The sequence below is a fragment of the Anabrus simplex genome, chromosome 5 (genome assembly GCF_040414725.1).
Source record: "Anabrus simplex isolate iqAnaSimp1 chromosome 5, ASM4041472v1, whole genome shotgun sequence".
In the NCBI taxonomy this organism is placed as follows: domain Eukaryota; kingdom Metazoa; phylum Arthropoda; class Insecta; order Orthoptera; family Tettigoniidae; genus Anabrus; species Anabrus simplex.
Genome location: NC_090269.1, coordinates 312,671,168 through 312,695,613, shown reverse-complemented (window position 1 = coordinate 312,695,613; position 24,446 = coordinate 312,671,168). Strand labels below are relative to the sequence as shown.

Below are 24,446 nucleotides of genomic sequence, written 5' to 3'. Positions count from 1 at the left end.
CTCTGGTCAACCAAGCGAAGTCATCTTTTGCACCGTGCACAGTGCAACCCTGAGAGGCCCTGTACTAGACGGTCCGTGCTGTTGTGCAGCATTTGTTATAAATAGGTCAAATAATATGTCTGATATGAACTTGCTCCATGCGTTGCTCGACTACTTTCTTGAATGTTTACTTTCAGTATGTATATTACCTGTTAACTTTGTGTCAAGTGAATTTGTTTAAGATTTCTTTATTGTGACGTTGATTTATATTTTACGAACTGTTTTAGAGTTATTGTTGTGTGTTTAGTTTAAAGTTTCATCTTTAGATTATTTTGTTTCGCGTGGAAGTTTGTCCTTGTTGCAGCCCAGATCGTCTGGGAAGTAGATGATCCTTTCAGACAAATAATAAAAATAAGTGATAATTGTATGTATATATGCGTCGTGCTATAGATCTTTTACCCGGCAAGGTCATGAACCATGAATCAAAATGGTAAAGGAGAAAATTCATTCCATTATTTGTAAGCCAGTTCGCGGGAACTCGAAGCGTGGAGCGCCATCCAAGCAGCCAAGAAAAGGGGGAGTCCGCGGGATGAACTAAGGAATTCCCGAAGCCAGTAGACAGAGTTTAACTCGATCACGAGCTCCCAGATCATGAAGGCGCGGGCGTGTTTCCTCGCGAACAAAATTTCCAACCCAATGGAAATCAGCATAACCAACTTTGTTTCCAATGAAGTGTACTTCAAGGAAATTAATTAACAAGAAATTAAAAGATCTGTACATCAATAGGAGGTTTTATGAGGACCAGTGGCATGCTTTGCCGGTCCCGTGGTGTAGGGGTAGCGTGCTTGCCTCTCGTCTGGAGGCCACGGGTTCGATTCCCGAACATGTCGGGGATTTTTCTCTCTACCTGTGGGCTGGTTCGAGGTCCACTCAGCTTACGTGATTAGAATTGAGGAGCTATCTGACGGTGAGATGGCGGTTCCGGTCTCGAAAGCCAAGAATAACGGTCGAGAGGATGCATCGTGCTGCCCACATGACCCCTCGTAATCAGCAGGCCTTCGGGCTGAGCAGCGGTCGCTGGGAAGGCCAAGGCTCTTTCCAGGGCGTTAAGTGCCGTGGAGTTTGGTTTTGATTTTTGTTTTTTCGTGGCATGCTTTATTGTAATAAAATTGAAGAGAAGGGAAACTAATGTGTTACGTAAGAACGCAAATTTCCATGACCATCTGGCAAATATTTGTGAGACAGTCGAAATTGGGTAATTACCAGATATTGAAGGTTACAAATATATTTTCACATTGTTATGAGGGTATTCAGGAGTTGCAGTAAGGCTGTAAAGGAGAGAGCCTATAAGTTACTGGTAGGATCCTAATTAGAGTATGGTTCCAGTGTATGGGACCATCACCAGGATTTTTTGATTCGAAAACTGGAAAAGATCCATATGAATGCAGCACGATTTGTTCTGGGTGATTTCCGACAAATCAGTGTTATTATAAACAATATTCAAACTTTGGGCTGGTAAGACTTGGGAGTAAGAAGATGAGCTGCTCGACTAAGCGTTATGTCAGTGGAGAGGTACCTTGGAATGTAATCGCTAAACGAATAAGTATGAGTGGATTTTTTTAAATTACGAAGGATCATAATATGAAGATAAAGTCGGAATGAAGGAGAACAAATTGAAGCAAATATTCGTTTATAGGATGAGGAATTAGAGATCGAAACAGTTTACCAATGGAGATGTTGGACATTATTATTACCATAATTATCATTATAAATTCGTGAAATATTCACTCCACCTGGTGGCTGAGAGTTGCTGCTCCCCAAGAGACCCGCTGGTCGCTCAATGCTCGCATAGTAAGCAAATATTATCGCTGTATACACTTGATTTCATGCAATCACATTATAACTTCCTAGATCTTGTTCTAGCAGCATGTTTCCAAGTAATCTATTTTTCAACATCCAGCAAATAATTTTAATGTTCATCAGGAAAACAATTTCAATCTAACGATTCGACTTACACTTGTTGGGGAAACTGGTTCAACTCTCGACATCCTTCTATGGCTATATCGTCCGATGCTCGCCTGTTAAATTCAGCGACCAAAGCTGTATTTGTCACTCCCGGGCACATAGCGAGAACACGTACCCCTGTTCGTTCGAAGTGGAACGGCATCTACAACAGAGAGAAATGCAGTACGCTACCTCTAATGCAAATGAACACAACAGAATAAACAATTTATGGTACTTTGTTTACACTCCACATCACTGCAATTTCGTGATCATAGTGTTTGAAACATCATGATTTCGTTAATAATCACTTTTCATATTAACTGGTACAAACATAAAATACGCAGCATAATTTTATACACAATCGAATGTCATTATTGTGATGAATAGGATCTTCACTCGGCTAGAAATGTCCGACAGTGGTTTGAAGAACCCGATCCCCTTCCGCGAATTTGAAATCAAGTCAGCAGCTCATAGCCCATAGAGAGGACCACACGTCACCACCTAGCGATAACGTGTCTGCCTACACATATCAATAGTTTCTGTCAGGAGCAAAATATGCGATTTATCCGAGTTCATAAAAAGGAATAATTATCGGCTTTCAGGCCAAGGAGACAGTGTTTCTGAAACAGATTAGTTTGTGTACTGCTCGTAATGCTGCGTTGAAAGTGTATCGTGAGTTGGTAATTGGTGGTGGTGGTGGTGGTGGTGGTGGTGGTGGTGGTGGTGGTTGTGGTGGTGTTTCAAAGGAAGTACTACTGAGCAACCATCCTCTAATCAGAGGAAAAATTGAAGTGGCCCAACACTTCGAAGAATGTAGGTATCAGCAAACGTAAGGGAAGGGATACGAAGGGCGTGAAAAAGAAAGACTCGCTAGGCGTCGCAAACCTAGTACCGTCGGGGTTGGAAAAGAACAAGAGTTTACCATGGAAGGTTGTATAGGAAAGATGAAAGTGAGGAGCCTGACACAAATAAATGGAAACAATGCCAGACGTCTGTGATCGCCACCCCCGCGCCCAAGTCGAAACACCTCGCCCCCTTTCAGTCGCCTCTTACGACAGGTGGTAGCTGGCAAGTGGCTGCATTGTGAGTAGCCGACTGTAAACCGTGGAACACCACGTGCCGTTCATGTGGCAGGTTAACGTCAGGTACGAAGGTGTTTGAGGAATAGCCAATATGGTACAGTGGAGCAGCGCACTGTAAAATGAATCAGGAGACGTGAGTTCAACAAACTCCGTTGCGTACGGGGCTCCGAAGCCAGCAGATGGTCTGTGCACCTGCGTGGCAAAAGCGCATCGGTAGAAAGAACTTCAATTTGTACATCGGTGTCGGAATTGAACATTTGTTGACTGGCGAAGGGTTGCCTTCGCCGTCATAAACAATGTTAGATATGCAGATGACACCGTAATTATATGCGACACCATTGAAGGTCTTCAAGGACTATGCAGGAGAATTCATGTCAGTGAATTAAGATCTGGTCTAAACATCAATACCACAAAAACCAAGTTCATGATATTAAGCTGAAGTAACCATGAAGGTGTCTCCATTTCGTTAAATAATCAAAACATTAAACGACTTGAGACAGTTCTCATACTTTCGGAGCACCATAACAGACAATCTGGACCCTGTTAAAAAGATCAGACGCTGTACTGAGATTTCCAGATCATATTTCCAAACGTTGAGGGCATTCTTTTGTGATGACACTATGCGTCAAACTCAGGCAAAAGCTGTTGATGTGTTACGTCCGGTCAACTCTGCTTTATGGAGTAGTGACATGGACTGTCAAAGCTTCCTCCATGCACAGATTAGAGGCATTTGAAATGTAGTTACTTAGGAGAATGCATAGACATATTTTGTAACCAATAATTAAGTGTTAAGGAGAGCGTAAGCTTGCAAACATCATCAAAGCCAGGGAAACAGCTCATTCAGGCCATATTCTTTGAGGTAGAAAGCACGGGCTTCTTCAGTTCATATCACACGGAAAAATAGAAAGCAAACGAGGAGCTAGTAGACCACCGTTGTCAAGGTTCCAAAACATCAAAGACTTTACTTGCGTCAACAAAACTGAACAACTCTTCAAGTTAGCTAAAGAAAGGTGTGTTTCCTTCAAGACAATCGTCAACGACTGGGGGACCGGACATGGTACTTGAAGAAAAAGAAGAGCAGTACTTAAATAAACCTATCGCAATCAGAAACATTGGGTCAGAAGTAATACAATAAACCCAAAATATCCAAAACTGGGCATAGCCGAGCCTGTGTACAATATAAGAAAGCCGAGGCTGCCGTCCGCCTCAAGCCGCAACAGAGTACACCTGCCTCTACCCGCCAATCATATGGAGAAACGCCCGGAAACACTCAAGAAGAAGTAATCGAATTGATGAAGTTTAGAAATAGTGTGATCTGACAATATTTACAAAACTGGAGCCCTGCAAAAGAAAGTTTTCTAGCCCTAAATTCTGCACATTCAGTTATTTCTAATACCGAAAAAAGTACGGCCGTAGCTCCGACCCCTTGAGTTCTTTTCATTTCCATCTAAGTGGTCAGATACCCTTCCCAGACCTACTGTATGTGCAGGGATGTATTCACTATAGAAAGCTTATGTAGTGGTTGTTAATTTGTGCTGTCTGTAGATCTAGAAATGCGTATTAGGACTGACAGAAACACCCAGTCCCCCGTCCAGAGAAATTAATCAAATGCAGTTAAAATCCCTGGCCCTGTCGGAATCGAGCCGGAGCTCTCTGAATCGAAGGTTCCCACTGTGAGTGGGGGTGGTAAAATAACACCCACGGTATTCCCGTCCTGTCGTAACAGGCGACTAAAAGGAACGAAGAGGCTCTTAACTTGGGAGCGTGGTTTCGCGACCACGGGGCGCATAGCTAGGTCCTGGCATGGCTTCCACTTACTTGTGCCAGGCTCCTCACTTTATTTTTGAAGTGTCGGACCTCTTCAATTTTCCTTCCGATTAGTGTTAATAGAGGATGGTTGTCCAGTTGTAATTACTCGTAAAACAATACTTATCACCTACACCACATGAAGCGAAGGTCACCACACTGAGCATTCACTGAAGGAGCCGGACAGTGGCTGTAATCACAGCGTCCTCATCTATAGTATTGTTACGCAGTAATATGACTGCCAGCCCTCTTCAAGGCTCCTTCAGTATTTCCTGGAAAAGGTGATTGACTCATGTTGGGCAGCTACCAGCCGGCCTGTGGGTACCTGACGACCTCGACTCCTATTGTCTCCTTCGTTTGGTGTCTCCGAGAATTTTCTGGAAGGCGAAACTAGAACACTTGTATTGGCCGCACCCCGAAGATACTAGAAGTTCATCATCAGGTATATACACTGACTGACAGAGCAAATGCAACACCAAGAAGAAGTGTTCAGAACTTTATGACAATTGCAGGGTAGACTGACGTCACTGAGGTATGCTCATGATGTGAAATGCGCCGCTGTGCTGCGCACGTAGCGAACGATACATGGGACACGGCGTTGGCGAATGGCCCACTTCGTACCGTGATTTCTCAGCCGACAGTCATTGTAGAACGTGTTGTCGTGTGCCACAGGACACGTGTATAGCTAAGAATGCCAGGCCGCCGTCAACGGAGGCATTTCCAGCAGACAGACGACTTTACGAGGGGTATGGTGATCGGGCTGAGAAGGGCAGGTTGGTCGCTTCGTCAAATCGCAGCTGATACCCATAGGGATGTGTCCACGGTGCAGCGCCTGTGGCGAAGATGGTTGGCGCAGGGACATGTGGCACGTGCGAGGGGTCCAGGCGCAGCCCGAGTGACGTCAGCACGCGAGGATCGGCGCATCCGCCGCCAAGCGGTGGCAGCCCCGCACGCCACGTCAACCGCCATTCTTCAACATGTGCAAGACACCCTGGCTGTTCCAATATCGACCAGAACAATTTCCCGTCGATTGGTTGAAGGAGGCCTGCACTCCCGGCGTCCGCTCAGAAGATTACCATTGACTCCACAGCATAGACGTGCACGCCTGGCATGGTGCCGGGCTAGAGCGACTTGGATGAGGGAATGGCGGAACGTCGTGTTCTCCGATGAGTCACGCTTCTGTTCTGTCAGTGATAGTCACCGCAGACGCGTGTGGCGTCGGCGTGGAGAAAGGTCAAATCCGGCAGTAACTGTGGAGCGCCCTACCGCTAGACAACGCGGCATCATGGTTTGGGGCGCTATTGCGTATGATTCCACGTCACCTCTAGTGCGTATTCAAGGCACGTTAAATGCCCACCGCTACGTGCAGCATGTGCTGCGGCCGGTGGCACTCCCGTACCTTCAGGGGCTGCCCAATGCTCTGTTTCAGCAGGATAATGCCCGCCCACACACTGCTCGCATCTCCCAACAGGCTCTACGAGGTGTACAGATGCTTCCGTGGCCAGCGTACTCTCCGGATCTCTCACCAATCGAACACGTGTGGGATCTAATTGGACGCCGTTTGCAAACTCTGCCCCAGCCTCGTACGGACGACCAACTGTGGCAAATGGTTGACAGAGAATGGAGAACCATCCCTCAGGACACCATCCGCACTCTTATTGACTCTGTACCTCGACGTGTTTCTGCGTGCATCGCCGCTCGCGGTGGTCCTACATCCTACTGAGTCGATGCCGTGCGCATTGTGTAACCTGCATATCGGTTTGAAATAAACACCAATTATTCGTCCGTGCCGTCTCTGTTTTTTTCCCAACTTTCATCCCTCTCGAACCACTCCTCCTTGGTGTTGCATTGTCACTGTCAGTCAGTGTAAAAGCAGGCTCGTCTCGAAGAGTTGTTGTTCTTGTTGTTGTTGTTGTTGTTGTTTAGAGTGTTGAGTAGTCAGCAGTTACGAATCGTAAGCTGAGAGTTCAATGTGTGAACCGGTAACGTTAGCTGATTGTTCGATTTATCAATATTGTCTGGAGTCGAGCCAAGTTTACTATAGTCGTACTTTGTGATTGCCAACAGGCGAGTGTTCGAACCCGACTACATACAACTACTTTGTAAAGGGACAATAGTGCGTGCGAAACGAAGTGAAGTTAGAGTGAAGGATGAAACCTGTCAATCAAGATTGCTGAAGAATCGCCCGTTACAGTTATTGACTACGGTACCAGCCAAACACCGGCCGTGGGGATAAGATACTTTTGTAAATAGCCAGTAGTTAGTAAAATGTTGTCTTTCATTTTTGTCTGTAATTAAGTTTGTACTAACTGGATCATTCTCAATTTCATTAGTTCAATAAAACAGTCAGTGGTTTATTAGTAACCATATCAAATCACGAGAATACATAAACGAGCGCGTTCAATATATAATGCAGCACATTTTATTTTGCTGCCATTTTCGGTTTTAAAAAAATGGAATTTTTTTGAGACATCTTTGAATATTCCCACTTCGTCTCGTCGAGTTTCATGTATTTGTGGTAGGTGGCAGAGCTATAACTATCCTTCAAAATGGCGTCTGTAACGGAGGTGAGTACCAAACAGAGCGCAGTTATTCAGTTCCTTTTGGCGGAAAACCAAAGTTTCACAGGTATTCATGGGCGCTTGAAGAATTTCTACGGGGAATTGGCAGTGGAAAAAAGCACGCTGAGTCGTCGGGCGAGGCGTGTTTCATCATCACATCACCGACAGGAGCTCACAAAACTTCAATGGACTGTTCTTCCTCATCCACCCTACAGACCGAATCTCGCGCCTTCTGACTTCCATCTGTTTGGCCACAAGAAGGATGCACTCCGTGAGAATCACTACGTGGATGATGGGGAAGTTATCGATGCAGCATGACGTTGGCTCCGACATCGACCAGTCGAGTGATACCATGCAGGCATACTGGCCCTCGCATTGCGGTGGCGTAGAACTGTAGCATTGAACAGAGATTATGTTGAAAAATCGAGTATTGTAGTGAAAGGATTGGAGAATAACATACTGCATATACATCCTCAATTTAAGCCAACCTGCTTTTAGAAAAAGAATGTTGCATTATACGTAGTACAGTCATGAAACCTGACGCCTGGATGATAGGCACCCACATGACTCTGTATGTTGCACACGTTGCCGCATTACACGGCATACACCCACACATAACCACATCCACCCTCAAAATAGTCGCCGTTAGCCGTTAACCACTTAAACAGAACCACATCCACCCGCAAAATAGTCGCCGTTGGCTGTTATGCACGTTTGCCAACGTTGGTATAGCTGACGAAATCACCGTTGAAAGGAAACACCATGTTTCGTCTCCAGTTATTATCCAGTTGGGAAACGTCGGATCATCGTCAGCACTACTGATTAGGTCACCACAATTCGTCATGCGATCATCACGTTGGTCTTGCGACCGGATTCGTGTCACATTGTGCTGGGTAACATGAGACATGATGAGGAGATCCGTCAGAATTTTGTGGCAAGTACCATGGCTGACCCCTATTGTTGCTGCGAGATCGTCTACCGATTGGGAGCGGTTAGCACGCATCAACGTTGCAACTTCTTGGATCTTGTGTTCCGTTCGAACTGTTTGTGGCCGACCAGTATGCACATCATCTTCCAAACTGTCCGGTCCTTGCACAAAACGTCGGTGCCACCTAAACACAACATTGCTACCCAGTGCGTCCTCACCGTAAACCAGCTGCATCATTTCAAACTTTTCGGCAGCGGTTTTGCCTAATTTCTGGCAGAACTTGATGTTTGCCCGTTGCTCATACTGTGACATGTCAAGGTCCGACTGGCGCATTCAAATCACCGTCACAACAATGACCTACGTCTGCTTCCAGTGCACGCACTCAACTGTCTCTTGCAGGGACGAGAGACTAACTGGCATGGTACTATACTACGACGTCACCTATGAGATATAGTGCACCACGGTGCCATCATGCGGTCAGTCTCAGAACTTAATGACTGTCCAACGTATATTGAACTTACTTCGTACCTTATTGGTCGGTAGATGACTTTAGAATGAGAATTTAGACTATTAAAATGGTGTCATATTTCCCTTTGGGAAAAATTAAAAGATCATAAATACGTCTTTTAATAAGTAAAGGTCAAATTGATAATGATAGATTAATTTGTATGTAAAGAATCGTTTTCGAGAGACAACTGTACGGAATTTGGAGTCGACAAGTGCAGGATTCAGTGGATCGCAAGAGAGAAACTGGCACAGGCCTACGAAACTACTGCTAATGAAATAATCAGTTCTTCAGAGTATTATGAGATGAGGCCTCGTTGATAAAAGAGCCTTCTGTATGCCTCTCAGTCATGGCCATCCACCAACACATCACATGGCATCCTGCACAGTTGCTAGGTAACATGGCGTCACACATTTTGTATCCCTAATTTCAGATAATCTCCAAATAGGCCTATGAGAGATATTGATGTCAATACAGTTCACTTTTGAAAATATGATATTCTTTAAGAACAATACGCTTATCACTACTAAGAAATGCCGAGGCTCACACCAAGTTAACTTCTTCTTTCCGACGCCGTTGGAGTTAGTATTCCTTTCACAGCACATTAGGTTGAAGTGGAATCAATAGATCATTTCCAAAATTCTCAAAGAGGGACAATAGCATTAATTACTTACACCAAACGAGCGAGAGAGTCCAACGACGCCATGTTTGGAGGCCGAATACACTGGTAACCCAGCCATACACTGAAGTCCTAAGATGGATGCTATGTTAATAACCACTCCACCTTCGCCTCCTTTATTTTTTCCCATTTTCTCCAATGCAAGCATTGTGCCTCTTACGACGGCTGTCTAAAAGAAAAGGAGATTAAAAATATGTATCTTAAAAACTGAGAACATAGGTAATTTTGTATTATCATAGCAAAGAACACTCTTGTTCAATAAGACTAAATACATTTGCTGCCATTTACACAAATTAGAATAATTAATCAAAATACAATCTAGAGCAGTGGTTCCGAATCCTTGTCTGAATGGTCAGTATTGAGGCCTTCGTTTCTGAGGGTCCCGGGTTCGATTCCCGGCAGATTCGGGGATTTTAATCGCCTTTGATTAATTCTTCTGGCTCGGGGACTGGGTGTTTGTATATATCCCAACACTCTCCTCTTCATATTCAGACAACACATCACCCTACCAACCACCACAGAAACACACAATCGAGATTACATCCCTCCAAATAGGGTTGGCGTCAAGAAAGGCATCCGGCCGTAAAACGTGGCGAAATCCACGTGTGCCACACAGTTCGCACCCGCGACCCCACAAGGTGTGGGAAAAAAGGGGAAGAATAATCTAGAGCAATGTTGTCAGACTGTGGTGTTAGATTTTTAGTGGGTACTCGAACAGTTTCCAAGTAATACACTTTTAATAGTGTGCGTTGCGATCAACTGTGGAACAGATGTGAACTTGTCAATAATTGTAAATAGTGGTTATTCAGTGTGTGTTAAAACACATTACCTCTCTGTGCAGTAATTTTGGTTTTAAAGACCCTGATGAAAATCAAAACCCTAATCCCCATGGCGCAACAGCCCCGAAAGACTATGGCCTACCAAGCGACCGCTGCTCAGCCCGAAGGCCTGCAGATTATGAGGTTTGTATGGTCAGCCGTTATTCTTGGCTTCTTAGACCGAGGCCGCCATCTCACCATCAGATGGCTCCTCAATTGTAGTCACGTAGGCGGAGTGGACCTCGAATCAACCCCTAGATCCAGATAAAAATACCTGACCTGGCCGGGTAAGGTGCAGGCACGCTACCCGTACACCGCGGTGCCGGCTTAAAAATCCTGATAACCTGTCACAATATAAAAATGAAATTACATCTGTCTGCCTTCCGAAACAGCATCACGTCTAAGTCGCTGTGCGAAGTTTTATGAAATTTTGCATTAACACTTTCGGAGAAAACTGTGACATGACTATGTTTTATTTTCCTGAAATTATTATATTTGTGAAATCATTTAAACAAAACGTGTAATAGTTTGAAATGATTATACGTTTTTTCTCGATCAATCACGTCTGAACAATTGGACCATTTGAGCTTAAATTCGGTACGGGTATACGGTAGATAGATAGATATTGAACATGACAGGCGAATTTGCCCCGATACATGTTCACATGGACAGCTCACATCAAAAAGAAAAGAAAATGAATACCGGATTCCCTGGGCATGCCATGGGGTATATTGGATACTCCAGAAACGTGACACTCCCAAGATAGAATCACCACGGTAGCCATCCTCAGTCCCCCATGCCACGCCTATCGTCTCCACTTAATATTAAGACACAAAATAAAATGCACAATAAAGGATAATAAAATAAAGCAAGAAATAATATTGGTGACTACTACTACTGTCCGGCCGTAGGATCACCCCTGGTGAGAAGAAGGCCGCCCTCCCGATGATGACACGACCGGCCCTATCTGTGGGGCCCTAAGGAAGATCCCCACAATCCTACCAGATAACAATGCATTTCTCTCACCATTCCATTGCGGCCTGCCACGAGAAACTGGAGCCGCTCTCCTCCCATATCCCGCCTCTCACATTTCTCTCTTCTTTTATTTATTTGGAGTGGGCCCGTCTCACTCCGTCTTCAATCAATCAATCAATACTGATCTGCATTTAGGGCAGTCGCCCAGGTGGCAGATTCCCTATCTGTTGCTTTCCTAGCCTTTTCCGAAATGATTTCAAAGAAATTGGAAATTTATTGAACATCTCCCTTGGTATGTTATTCCAATCCCTAACTCCCCTTCCTATAAATGAATATTTGCCCCAGTTTGTCCTCTTGAATTCCAACTTTATCTTCATATTGTGATCTTTCCTACTTTTATAGACGCCATTCAAACCTATTCGTCTACTAATGTCATTCAACGCCATCTCTCCGCTGACAGCTCGGAACATACCACTTAGTCGAGCAGCTCTTCTTCTTTCTCTCAATTCTTCCCAACCCAAACATTGCAACATTTTTGTAACGCTACTCTTTTGTCGGAAATCACCCAGAACAAATCGAGCTGCTTTCCTTTGGATTTTTTCCAGTTCTTGAATCAGGTAATCCTGGTGAGGGTCCCATACACTGGAACCATACTCTAGTTGGGGTCTTACCAGAGACTTATATGCACTCTCCTTTACATCCTTACTACAACCCCTAAAAACCCTCATAACCATGTGCAGAGATCGGTACCCTTTATTTACAATCTCATTTATGTGATTACCCCAGTGAAGATCTTTCCTTATATTAACACCTAGATACTTACAATGATCCCCAAACAACCAAGTACTCATAATAATAATAATAATACACAAAAATCTACCTCACAACAACTAATCTGGCCCTACCCTGACCTTGCATTCACCACATGACTGTACACTCCACATGACCTTCACAACAGATTAAGCTACAAGAACTGCTGACTACTTTACAACAGTTTCGGCTCACGCCCTTGTAATCACTACTGCTTACTCCGCATTCCTTGTTCCATGACCTAATTCCTCTGGATTCAAGTTAACCAAATGACAACAATTGCCTACAATCCTCAATATCGCAATCGGTAAGGCATCTACATTCCAAGATACCAAAACATTTACTCACTCACTACCTCGCCACCTCAACAACCTTTCTTTCTATACTCTTGTAACGCACCCAGCACCCTCCTCCGTATTCCTTCACACTCTCTATTAAACCATTCTTCACCGTCTTTCTTTTTCTTCCTTCTACATTTTACCTTCTGTGCTATCATCTTTATTGGATGTAGCATCTATTCCAAGGCTTTATCAATATTATTCTCCTCTAACGCACCTTCCCAACCATATTTCAGAAATTGTAATTCCTCTCTTACTACCCTATCCCAATCCCGTCCCACTTTCTCTGACCATTTGTACTTGTTATATCCACTCCCTAATTTATCCTTCATTTCAACTTCCCTCCTTATATGCGTCTCTTCCCCTCTTTTCAACATAACCCACACTGGGAAACAGTGTGTTTCAATCCAGTCCTACTTCCATCCTTACATCTCCTCCAACACTTCTTCCGAGCTTAAAACCATATCTATCACACTACCTCCCTTCTCGGTAACATAGGTCAATTTCCCCGTACTGTCACCCTCCACCCAATCCATTCACAATATACAAATTTCCCGCAGCGCACATCTCTAGGAGTTTCTCCCCATAGCTGTTGATAATTTTATCCTCACTACTTCTACTTTTCAACATACACCTTCCATCCTCCCTACTATATACTAGGCTCTGTTCCCCTATTCTAGCGTTCCAGTCTCCGAATAACAACATATCCTCTTCTCCTGCAAACTTCTCTCTTATCATACTAATATCCGTCAATAAATCTTCAAAAAGATACTTATTTGCATATGGTGAACTACTAGGATGGCAATATACGAACGCTAGATTTATTTTCTTCTCCCTTCTTTCTACCACCCTCATATTCAATCTCAACCATATGGTTTCTTTCATATCTGTCTCTATATCCTCCACCAGTTCACTGATTTCTTCCCTAATTAATACTATCATCCCTCCTGGTGCGCGTCCCTTAGTCCACTCCTTTCTTCTATATTTATATTTAATCACAAACCCCTTCCATGAGATCTCCCTCCCTGTTTCTTGCCAGGTCTCCAAGAGTGCCACAACATCGAAACTTTCTATTACTTCTCGAACTTTCTTATTTCCTAATTTGTTCATTAGTCCCTCAATATTCACACATCCTATTTTCTAGTAGAGTTTTAACTTTCCCTCCCACCCTTCTAAGTTTCCTCCTCTAATCTTACTCCTTGTAGGAGGAGGAGGAGGGCAGCTGTGTTCCGTCAGAGAAGAAAAGTCCAAAAGAGCCTATCTATAGCCGCCACCTTGCGCAGTAGCCCCTGGGGTAGCTTTCTCTATAGGCGTTCTGTTTAATTTCGCTCCTGCAAAAGCTACACGATTATAACCTATGCCAACAGATTGAAATAATATGTTTCCGAACCTATATTTCATGTTACATGTTTATGCGATAATTTGTTCGACTGCTAGGGGCTTAAATGTAACCAATGTATTTTTATAGCACTAGGCGTTCTGTTTAATTTCATTTTCCGCATGAGCTACATGCTTATAACCCAGACCAACAGATTCAAATAGTTTAATTCCGAATCGAAATTTCATGTTACATGTTTATCGGATAATTTGTTCGAATGCTAGGGGCTTAAATGTAACCAATATGCTTCTTATGGCACTAGGCGTTCAGTTTAATTTCACTTTCCGCATGAGCTACATGTTTATAACCCATGCCAACAGATTCAAATAGTATATTTCCGAACCGAAATTTCAAGTTACATGTTTATCCGATAATTTGTTCGACTGCTAGGAACTCAAATGTATCCAATGTATTTCTTAGGGCATTATGGGTTCTGACAAGAGGCTATGTATAGTCGAGCCTATGTATAGCCGTCATCTTGCACAATCGCCCATAGCCGTCATCTTTCTCCATAAGAGCCTATGTATAGCCGCCATCTTGCGCGATCGCCCATTGCTGTCATCTTTTTCTATAAGAGTTCATGTATAGCCGCCATCTTGTGCAATCGCCCATGGCCACCGTTTTTCTCCATAAGAGCCTATGTATAGCCGACATCTTGCGCAATCGCCTATAGTGGTCATCGTTCTCCATAAGAAGCCGTATATAGCCGCCATCTTGCGCAAGCGCCGCTAGGCCGTCTCATAAGAGCAGCCGCCATTTTGCGCATGCAGCCCCTAAGCCGTCTCATAAGGTGCTGTGTATAGCCGCCATCTTATACAATTGGCGTCGGAAAGGGCATCTTGCCGTGAAACCACGGCCCTGTGTAGTTAGACTTCTCCATGTGCTTACTTATTAAGCCGTCTCATAAGGAGTTGTGTATAGCCGCCATCTTGTACAATTGGCGTCAGGAAGGGCATCTTGCCGTAAAAATACGGCCCTGTGTAGTTAGACACCTCCATATGCTTACTTATGTCAATCCCCATTGCCATACTACTTAAAAGAACGTCCGAAGAATCATCGTTGTTCTACTACTCAAGATAGTGTCGGGAAGGTCATCTCGCCGTTAAACGACATCCCGTAAGATTAAGCCCCTCCAAGATAACGACTGTCCACGTCGAGAAGGGTTTCTAGCCGTAAAACTAAGGTTAGGCCCCTCCATGAGGTTAGGCTTGCTCTCTTAGGCGTCGGGATGGGCAAGTAGCCATTAAAGTGAGGTTGGACCCCTCAAGAGCACGTGGAATTTCAAACTGCCCGCCACCACGTGCCTAAGGTAGTAACCACGAAGTTTAGCGACGTAAAGATGGCAGCACTGAGTTTATCGATGGTCACTTGTTTAAAAATGACAGCTGTCAGCTGTCAAAAGCACGTGGCATTGTTTACAAACAAGAGCACGTGGCTTTGTTTGCAAGCAAAAGCACGTGGAATTCAAATTTCGCGCGCATCTAATTTTAACTTCCCGCGCGCAGTCACGTGACCCGCTCCGCGGCCTATGATAGGCTCGTATTCAGGAACCCTATTGCTCCTCTATTATCCTACAACCACCTGGAACGTGGTTGCGTGGCCGACCTGTCCACATGGGAGAGGATTCGAACATGTGACCTCCCGGTCACTCAAGTTGGGGTAGGTGAATAATCCCTCACTAAAACATTATCACCCGGCGAGTTGGCCGTGCGATTAGGGGCACGCGGCTGTGAGCTTGCACCCGGGAGATAATGGGTTCGAATCCCACTGTCGGCAGCCCAGAAGATGGTTTAACGCGATTTCCCATTTTCACACCAGGCAAATGCTGGGGCTGTACCTTAATTAAAGCCACGGCTGCTTCCTTCTCACTCCTAGGCCTTTCCTATCCCATCGTCGCCATAAGACCTATCTGTGTCGGTGCGACGTAAAACCACTAGCAAAAAGAAACAGTATCATCTACGTAACCTAATAGGGTATTAAAGGCGGGATTCCACTGAGGCAACACTTGGGCGACATGGAGCATGCGACAGTGAAGCATGCTGCAGTCGACTTTCAATTGAAGAAACACGGCACGACATGTAGCGTGCGGCTGTGTGGCATGAGACATGTTGCCATCTGTAGAACACTCTCTGGTGCCGCATGCCTCAAAAATATGCTTGTCGCACAGTGTCGCCCGGGATCCAACAGTGTGTGGATCGGTGCTACAATTTCCGTGCGACAAGATGAAGTGAGCTATTGAAAACACTGCGAATTTAATTGGGGATTATCACAATGCTCCGGAATTGCGGAATGTAACGTTGAGTGATTATAAAAACAGTAGAAAAGAAAGCATATGTCAAAACGGCCCCCAGAAAAATATGACTGCAGTGTCCACGAACTGAAGAAAATTTTAAAAATGCGTTCAGCTTTCCACCGAGAGCATAAAAAATTCAGAAAATGAAAACTGGTGTTGCTTCTCCATTGAGAGGAAATCTGTGGTTCGCGTATAATCTACTTACCTTTCTTCTTGACATCGATGCTCCAAACGTCAGGTTACAATGAGAAACGTGAGATGAATTGATTTTATGCTACTGTTTTCCCCTAATAAATGAAATAAGTTAACTGCTTATGAACTTTTGTAAATAAAATTGTGATTTATTCAATGCCCAGCGGGCTGAGTGGCTCAGACGGTTGAGGCGCTGGTCTTCTGACCCCAACTTGGCAGGTTCGATCCTGGCTCAGTCCGGTGGCATTTGAAGGTGCTCAAATACGTCAGCCTCGTGTCGGTGGCACTTAAAGGAATTCCTGCGGGCCTAAATTGTGGCACCTCGGCATCTTCGAAAACCGTAAAAGTAGATAGTGGGACGTAAAGCCATTATTATTATTATTATTATTATTATTATTATTATTATTATTATTATTATTATTATCATTATTATTATTATTATTATTATTATTATTATTATTATTATTATTATTATTATTATTCAGTTCCTGGTTTTATCCTTATTAGTACTGGCAATAGTTTGCACTAGAAATAAATAAATTAGAGGTAACTATTAAAATAGAATTTAATGACATCATAGTACTAACTACAGCAACAACAATAATAAACTTGGCAGGTTCGATTCTAACTCAGTCCGGTGGTATCTGAATGTGTTCTAGTAGACCTACGTCAGCCTCGTGTCGGTAGATTTACTGGCACGTAAAATAACGCCTGCTGCACTAAATTCCGGCACCTCGGCGACTCAGAAAACCGTAAAAGTAGTTAGGGGGACTTGAAGCCAATAACATTATTGTACAATAATAATAATAATAATAATAATAATAATAATAATAATAATAATAATAATAATAATAATAATAAATTCTACATATCAGTATATTATGGCATTTCCATGCCTATGGATTTCTCGTAAACACGTCGTTTAATAGCATAACAACAAATGGTTCTCTTTTCTACACTGTTAACACACAACAATTAATCTACTTTTTATTCGGATATTCTTTGCCGCTACTCTAATTACGCAGTCTTCCAACACTGTTTCATCATAGTCTTTTTCTTCCTCACTATCTCTACTTATTGCCGGCCCCGTGGTGTAGGGGTAGCGTGCCTGCCTCTTACCCGGAGGCCCCGGGCTCGATTCCCGGCCAGGGCAGGGATTTTTACTTGGGCCTGAGGGCTGGTTCGAGGTCCACTCAGCCTACGTGATTAGAATTGAGGAGCTATCTGACGGTGGGATAGCGGCCCCGGTCTAGAAATCCAAGAATAACGACCGAGAGGATTCGTCGTGCTGACCACACGACACCTCGTAATCGGCAGGCCATCGGGCTGAGCAGCGGTCGCTTGCTAGGCCAAGGTCCTTCAAGGGTTGCAGTGCCATGGTATTTTTGTCTACTTATTGTCATAGTTGCCACGAGTTTTCTTTCATTAACCTAGTATAACTGTATTAGAAATGTGAACTGTAAGAGGGTAAACTAATCAAAATAGGGTTAGGATATTCTGCTTAAAACTAATAGGCCTACATTTTAAATTTTAAAATATCATTAAATTCCAGTGAACAAGAAGTTTCTAAATCTTCCCGCACCTCTAAGCATACAGATTCTGGTACACGACCTTCATCTGACAAAGTATTCGAAAAAATCATCACTAATGGCTTTCGCCTCTTGAAAATTCCGACGTGCTTTGTTTGCCAAGGGCTCCATGCCTTATCAGCTTGGATCACTCCGCGCCATACACATTTCCGGGATGATTCGTGAGATGATAGGTTGAGAAATTCGAAACAAGGAAGTATAGCTGTCACCAGCCGGTCAAAGTCGAGTGAGGAACTGCTGTCTTGGTTGCCTTGATGGAATAACGTTTGTAGTTGGCGACAAGTCTCCACAAGTGACGCATGCTACACCCGGCAACACATGTAGCATACCACATCTTTTGTGCCCGACTGACAACAAGCCGCATGCTACAAAGAGCATCATTTGTTGCCAGCCGCATGCTCCGTGTCGCCCAAATGTTGCCTCAGTGGAATCCCGCCTTTACCGACTTATCCTCTCATTTAATTCTAATTAGACATTTCTTGATGAATTCTATTCCTTCACCTAGTAGGAAATAATTTCACTGTGTGTTTTTCAGAACCAAGGCTCTCCATCAGCTGTTTCTTTGTATACATTTAAAGAGACACTTCCTCGTATCTGGCCTGTCTATTTACTTTCAACCCAGAACATATTTTCTCCAGCTGACTAACATTCCAGCCCCGTTTGGGATAGACTTTGCCAATATTTGCTATTTGCTTTACGTCCACACGACCATGTTAAATTTTGGGACTCACGACCTATCTTGAACTAGAGGGAACGTTCATCAGCCTTAAGACCACCTTCACAGTGTAACGGTTAGGGATATTGGCTACCGTCATCAGAGGCTTAGGTTCGATTCCTGGTACTGCCAAAAATTTAAGATTGGCAGGAGGGCTTGTATGTGATTAAAGAAAAGGCACATGCTGACCAACTTCTTTAGGGATGTAAAGAGCTGCAAGAAGGCGCAAATTTAGCCTGGCTTTATCCAAGGGGATTCAATTCAATTCCTGGCCGGGTTGCAAGTAGTGGAGAGATATGATACTGGTTGGCATTCAGTGGCATTAACTCAGATACACACTCGTAAAGAATGATATCCAGCACAAGTTGTTGAACTTTTATACACGATTTTATAGCGGTCTTCTGCTTAGGGCTGTTTCATTATGCTGAATTTACTTCTGAGAAAAGCAGAGATTAGTTATTTCGGATCCAAGGCTCATGCAACTCAGGTGGCTGACTTGGTGCCTTGCTTCTCTCATATCAGGGAGCTTCGCATTTGGTCTCACAAGGCTGGCTGAACTCTGTTCAACCCATCAGCCTGGACGAGTCGGAGCGAGCGGCCAACGGACAAATACGCTACCACGTTCCCTTGGTACGATGTAGTGTGGAACTTTCACAATGTGTGTGTTTTTTGGAATAATGATAAAAAGCTGTAGAATCACGAGAACATATGAAAGAGAATATAAGGATTATGTGAAAATACGGTAGACTTCCGCTCACAATGATAATTGAGGGAATTTAATGAGAAGATTTGTGGAAGTATAAGACTTTTAATAATCCAGTTTATTGGCAAAGTGCTGCAGTCGCTTAAGAGGAAGATTATTATTGGTACCACACCAGAGAAGAGTATACCCATATCAACTTTAGGAGATCATGTGTCCAGAAATGTCCTTGTCATTGGTCCTAAGACGCTTGCAAGTAACCGCAGACCTCGGGTTCGAATCCCAGTACCTTCGGATTAACTTTTCGCTTGGATTAGCACGTGGTGATAGCAAGGGTATCCGACATTAACACTCCATACAGAGCCTATATTGAGCCTGGTTGCTCCACCGACCACATGTAAACTTGGTAATGGAACGTTGGATAAACAAATTGTACAGTAGAATGTGTCTTCTTTTCTGAACCATTAGCGCAAGAGAAGAGGAGCTCAGGGATGATAAACAAGAAAACTGTCATCCTTGCGACAACGAATTTACTTCCCTTTGTCAAATTAAGGTTTATCAAAAAAAGAGTGTTTATACTTACTAAATTTATACCAATCTCAAGTTCCCAGCGACTGAAATCAGCAATTCCAGCACAGTTGATGACGATGTCGAGTCCCTTGAAAGTATCAAACGTCTTTTTAAAAGCAGCTGTAAACATAAGCATATGCTATTAACTACAATTAAATAACATATAACAACTAACAATTAAAGGTATTCATTGGAATACTTGGCAACTTGATTGTACAAGTTGCTTTTGAATGAGATCAGTAATTTACATTAGGGGATGCAATTACTGCCTTCAACAATCAGTGTGAGTAGACTGCAGACAAGGTGCTGCCAAGTAGATTTTCTACTTTCCACGGCTTTGAATAATTAATTCTGTAACATAAAACAATGGTAATAAAACAACTAAATATTTAAATTAATAATACTGCACCCCTCCAGGGCTTCAGTGCATAATCATAATCATAATTCGTAAGTGCATTAACTGAATGGAAATTGCATGATGAGATCTTCGAAGAACAACCCTAGAATCGAAGTCTCATCACCCCTACTGCACAGTAACCGCGACTAGACTTTAGAGCAAAACTGGCCGATGGTGCGTCCGAATTAATGGGCATTAAATGAAACATTTATAAGTAGGCATTTCAAATATCAGAGGAATACAACGTCACTACTAAATTAGAAGAATGATACTTTTAAAGGTTTACAAATATAAATTTTTTTAAACTGAGAAGAGAGCATTTACAAAACTATATAGAATGTGCCATAAGATTTAACTTTAATCAAAGGTATGAGGGATTTAAATCGGTGAAATTAATGTTTACTTGTTTTTTTCAGAATTTGCATTCCGCACCAAATAATCCCATAATATTTGAGAGGCATTTCCCTCATTATTATTTCCACTATTCACATACAATGTCAAAACACTCATTGGTTGATTGGTCAACTAATCTCATTATTATTTACAATGATGTAAATAATCGCACAGGCCTATTTCGCCTGGATTATAAATAATACCATGTACTAATACAATACAGAAACAACGCTGAGCTTACAGATAACACATTAACGATAATACAATATCTCATATGTAATAATACACTTATCTAAAATTAAACACACATAATAATTACCCTTTAATATATACAAAAGTATATGGAAGTATACCAAAATAACCATAATGATACACGTCGCCCTCAGATGGGATCGAACCCGTGGTCTTCTTGCAGCTGGATGCATGTTTTTAAATCCCTAGATCGCATCAGATAAATGAAATAAAAGTTTGGAGGAATTCTTCTCTTTCCTAATATGTTAATTCAATTACAACGATGACAAATAACTATTCTGTGTGTGAGTGTTTGTCGTATATTGCCAGAAACGAACGATCAGTCAACACTTCGATGATTTCACCATAGTACAGAATATCGTAAATATACCAATTCTTCACAATCTGTGGCACGTCAATAATTAATGCACTCAAATAACAATTTGCACAGTATTTCCCCACGTATATATTATAAACGTGGCACTACACCACAAATGAAAATGTTGCACCACTTCGCTGGCCGTGCAAACAACGACACGTCTGAGTGGTCCGAGGACACAGTAGATAGTAGCTAGATAGTCTTCAGTTTAACTTCTTTTATGCTGAAGAGGGTAATAATCGAGGGTGGGAGTTAACCACGCCTACTTGTCCGATATCGCTCCGGTAATAATCGTTTGTCGGAATTGATTTACATATCAAAATATAGCTTTGACCTTCTATATCTTACTGATCGAATCTTATTCTCGTAGGATCGTAGGTTTGATCATAATCATCAAAGCGTCATCTAGCACTTTTGCAATGTTTGTCACTAGGTCTTAGAAAAATTCAACATAGGCTCGCCTCGCCAGACTCATGACGACTTTTCATAATTATCTGCGCCCATCCACATCACGTAAGTACGTAAAGTAATTGGACTGAATTTTGCTGTCATAATTAACTAAAAAATTCTCTAATTATGACGAGCTCTTGAATATTGGGTGCATGCGTTAGGAGTCACGTGATTAATATTATTATTCTTACCGTCGAAAATTTTGAAACAAGTGAAGGTTTTTGGCTGGCATCACTGAATACACCAACAAATATTTAGGGAATTACATCTCCCTAGGTTAACCCGACTTAATTAAGTACGGCTCACAAGCTGTCACGTGATTTTTGCCTCTTCTAACTCACTCCCACAAGAGAGAGAAACATTCTAATTGCTGGCCAGCGTATGACTCACTTTCGTCATTACGCGCAAAGAGGGGCTTTCGTCCCCCGAAGCAGTAGCGCGTCGTTTGTGTCCCGTGTAGTGCTAGAGTATGCTAGTTATGCGACTAATCATCATAGAATGACGTGGGAAACGGCATATTATTATTACAGGGTGTCACGATATGCTATCTACAGTACCGTGAACGGTAACAATACATTTTAAAATTAAATTTTAGTAATCATAATTTATAGTTGATAAATCACAGGTCATGACTGACAATTAGAGAATCACACGAAAGCATTTGACTCGATGCATCGGTAATTTCTAATACAGAAGATCGAAAGTTTGTCCAATGAATTACGTCCGATAACGACTCTTTTGGAACACATCTTGGCACACAGCTTTAAAGAAATTGACGACGGCATTACCACATTAAGTCCCATCAGACAGACGAACGGAGTTTTGCAGGATGATACTTCAAGTCCACTTCTATTCAAATCGCCACGGCAGACATTATCAATATAATTCTCAAGTACGACACCATTACTCTATGCAAATGACATCGTATTAGGGTCCTAAAATGAACTAGAATTACAAAGAACGTAGAACTAGAAACATGGTTAAATGAAAATCGCTTAAAAAGGTAACCTTCAAAAAACAGTTCAAATTACATTTAGGAAAGGCGGAAAAGGTTACGTAGCATATACCTATCTACGAAATGCCACTGTAATATTTGTCACAAATGGAACATAATAATTGCTTTTGCACAAATAAAGTCGAAAATCTGCGGTAAGTTAAGAAATACTACGAAATATTTTACTTTCAGAGAATGATATGGATACATAGACTACTTTACTACCTTACAACTATTTTTTCTCTGCTACGTCGCAGCGCTTCCGCGTGAGTTTTGTTTGTATAATACTTTCGTGTGTGATATCTTTGCTCACTGAAGTTGTTTGCATTAATTAGGTGTGGTTTTCTTATGTTGCTCATTCGTTTTGTGCCCTAACTCATTCATTAAGTGATATATTTATTGGTCCAGGGATCATGCTATTTTGCTGTTTGAACTGCCTGCGCTAGTCATATGGACAAAGATAATGAGAATTCACAGACCTAGCCCTCCCATTCGTCGTTGCTAGCCGTGGACCTCAAGAAAGAAACAAAAGACGGCACGTGCAGCGGAATACAACGTAAGGGAGTCCTGTTTACAGCCCGTAAGTACGTATACATATTTCTCTAGTAACGATGGTATTTCTTAATTTACCGCAGATTTTTTACTTCATTTGTGTAAAAGGAATTATTATGTTCCATTTTGGACTAATATTACTGTGACATTTCGTAGATAGGTATGCGCAACATAACCGGCGGAAAATCTACCGTACTCTTAAAGAAACCCTCACGTTGTACAACGAAATATTAATCGTTGTGAACAAATTTAATTACCTGGGTATTACCCTCCAGACTTCAGCGAGATCATTCAGCTATCATATACAAGAAAGGTCAGTGAAAGCCATCAGAGCTATCTATAAGATCCAAAATCGAAAGCCCTATCTCTCAATACAGGTTTGACACTATAACATACGTCCATTTCACCCATTGTGATATATGGTATAGAAATAATACGGGATCAGCTCACAAACCATGATCTCGAAAGAATAGAGAGTGTCAAGTCGCGTTTCTTAAAATTTGCCCTAACAGTTGGAAAAATGGCCCCAACAAGATTAGTTTATGAGCTAGCGAAAGAAACCTTCTACATACACTACCAGTCAAAAGTTTTCGATCACCTATGCTCAAAACTAGATACTTTATTTCAATGTACAAACACATCGTAAAAACTAAATAGACCAACAAAATATATATTTTCTCTCTATATCATTAAGTAGAATACAATATGGTTTATATTTTAGCCTCTTCAAAGTATCCACCCTTTGCCCTCCGAACTACTGCACAAACTCTTGGCATTCTGGAAATAAGATTTAGTAGTGTTTGTGTAGATATTGCAGTCCAACAGCTCTGTAAATTATTCCATAGCTCTTCAACATTAGTTGACCTCAGTTTTCGGACCTCCATGTCAAGTTCATCCCATAACAGTTCAATGGGATTTAAGTCTGGTGACTGACTTGGCCAAATCATACTTTTCAGTTCCCACATTTCTCTTTTCTATTGACATACCCTCTACACAATTTAGAAGAATGTTTGCGGTCATTGTCTTGCTGCAGAACAAACCCCCGACCAAGAAGCCTCTTGCCATATGGAACTGTATAGTTGATCAGTATCCTGTGATATACTTCCTTCTTGAATGTTCCATTAATTC

The 24,446-nt window shown here is 42.5% G+C and overlaps 1 protein-coding gene across 4 annotated transcripts in view; it reads right to left on the bottom strand.

Annotated features, from left to right (window-relative positions):
- Positions 1 to 24,446, bottom strand: part of LOC136874030 (15-hydroxyprostaglandin dehydrogenase [NAD(+)]) — a 111,804-nt gene that overhangs the window by 1,783 nt on the left and 85,575 nt on the right. For 3 of the 4 annotated variants that reach the window (XM_067147515.2, XM_067147516.2, XM_067147518.2), the window contains 3 exons: positions 19,936 to 20,042; positions 9,540 to 9,713; positions 1,995 to 2,146 (listed from right to left, as the gene is read on the bottom strand). In XM_067147515.2, the coding sequence (XP_067003616.2) occupies positions 1,995 to 2,146; positions 9,540 to 9,713; positions 19,936 to 20,042 (433 nt within the window). The remainder of the gene's footprint in view (positions 1 to 1,994; positions 2,147 to 9,539; positions 9,714 to 19,935; positions 20,043 to 24,446) is intronic. The other variant, XM_068227639.1, reaches the window with a different exon arrangement.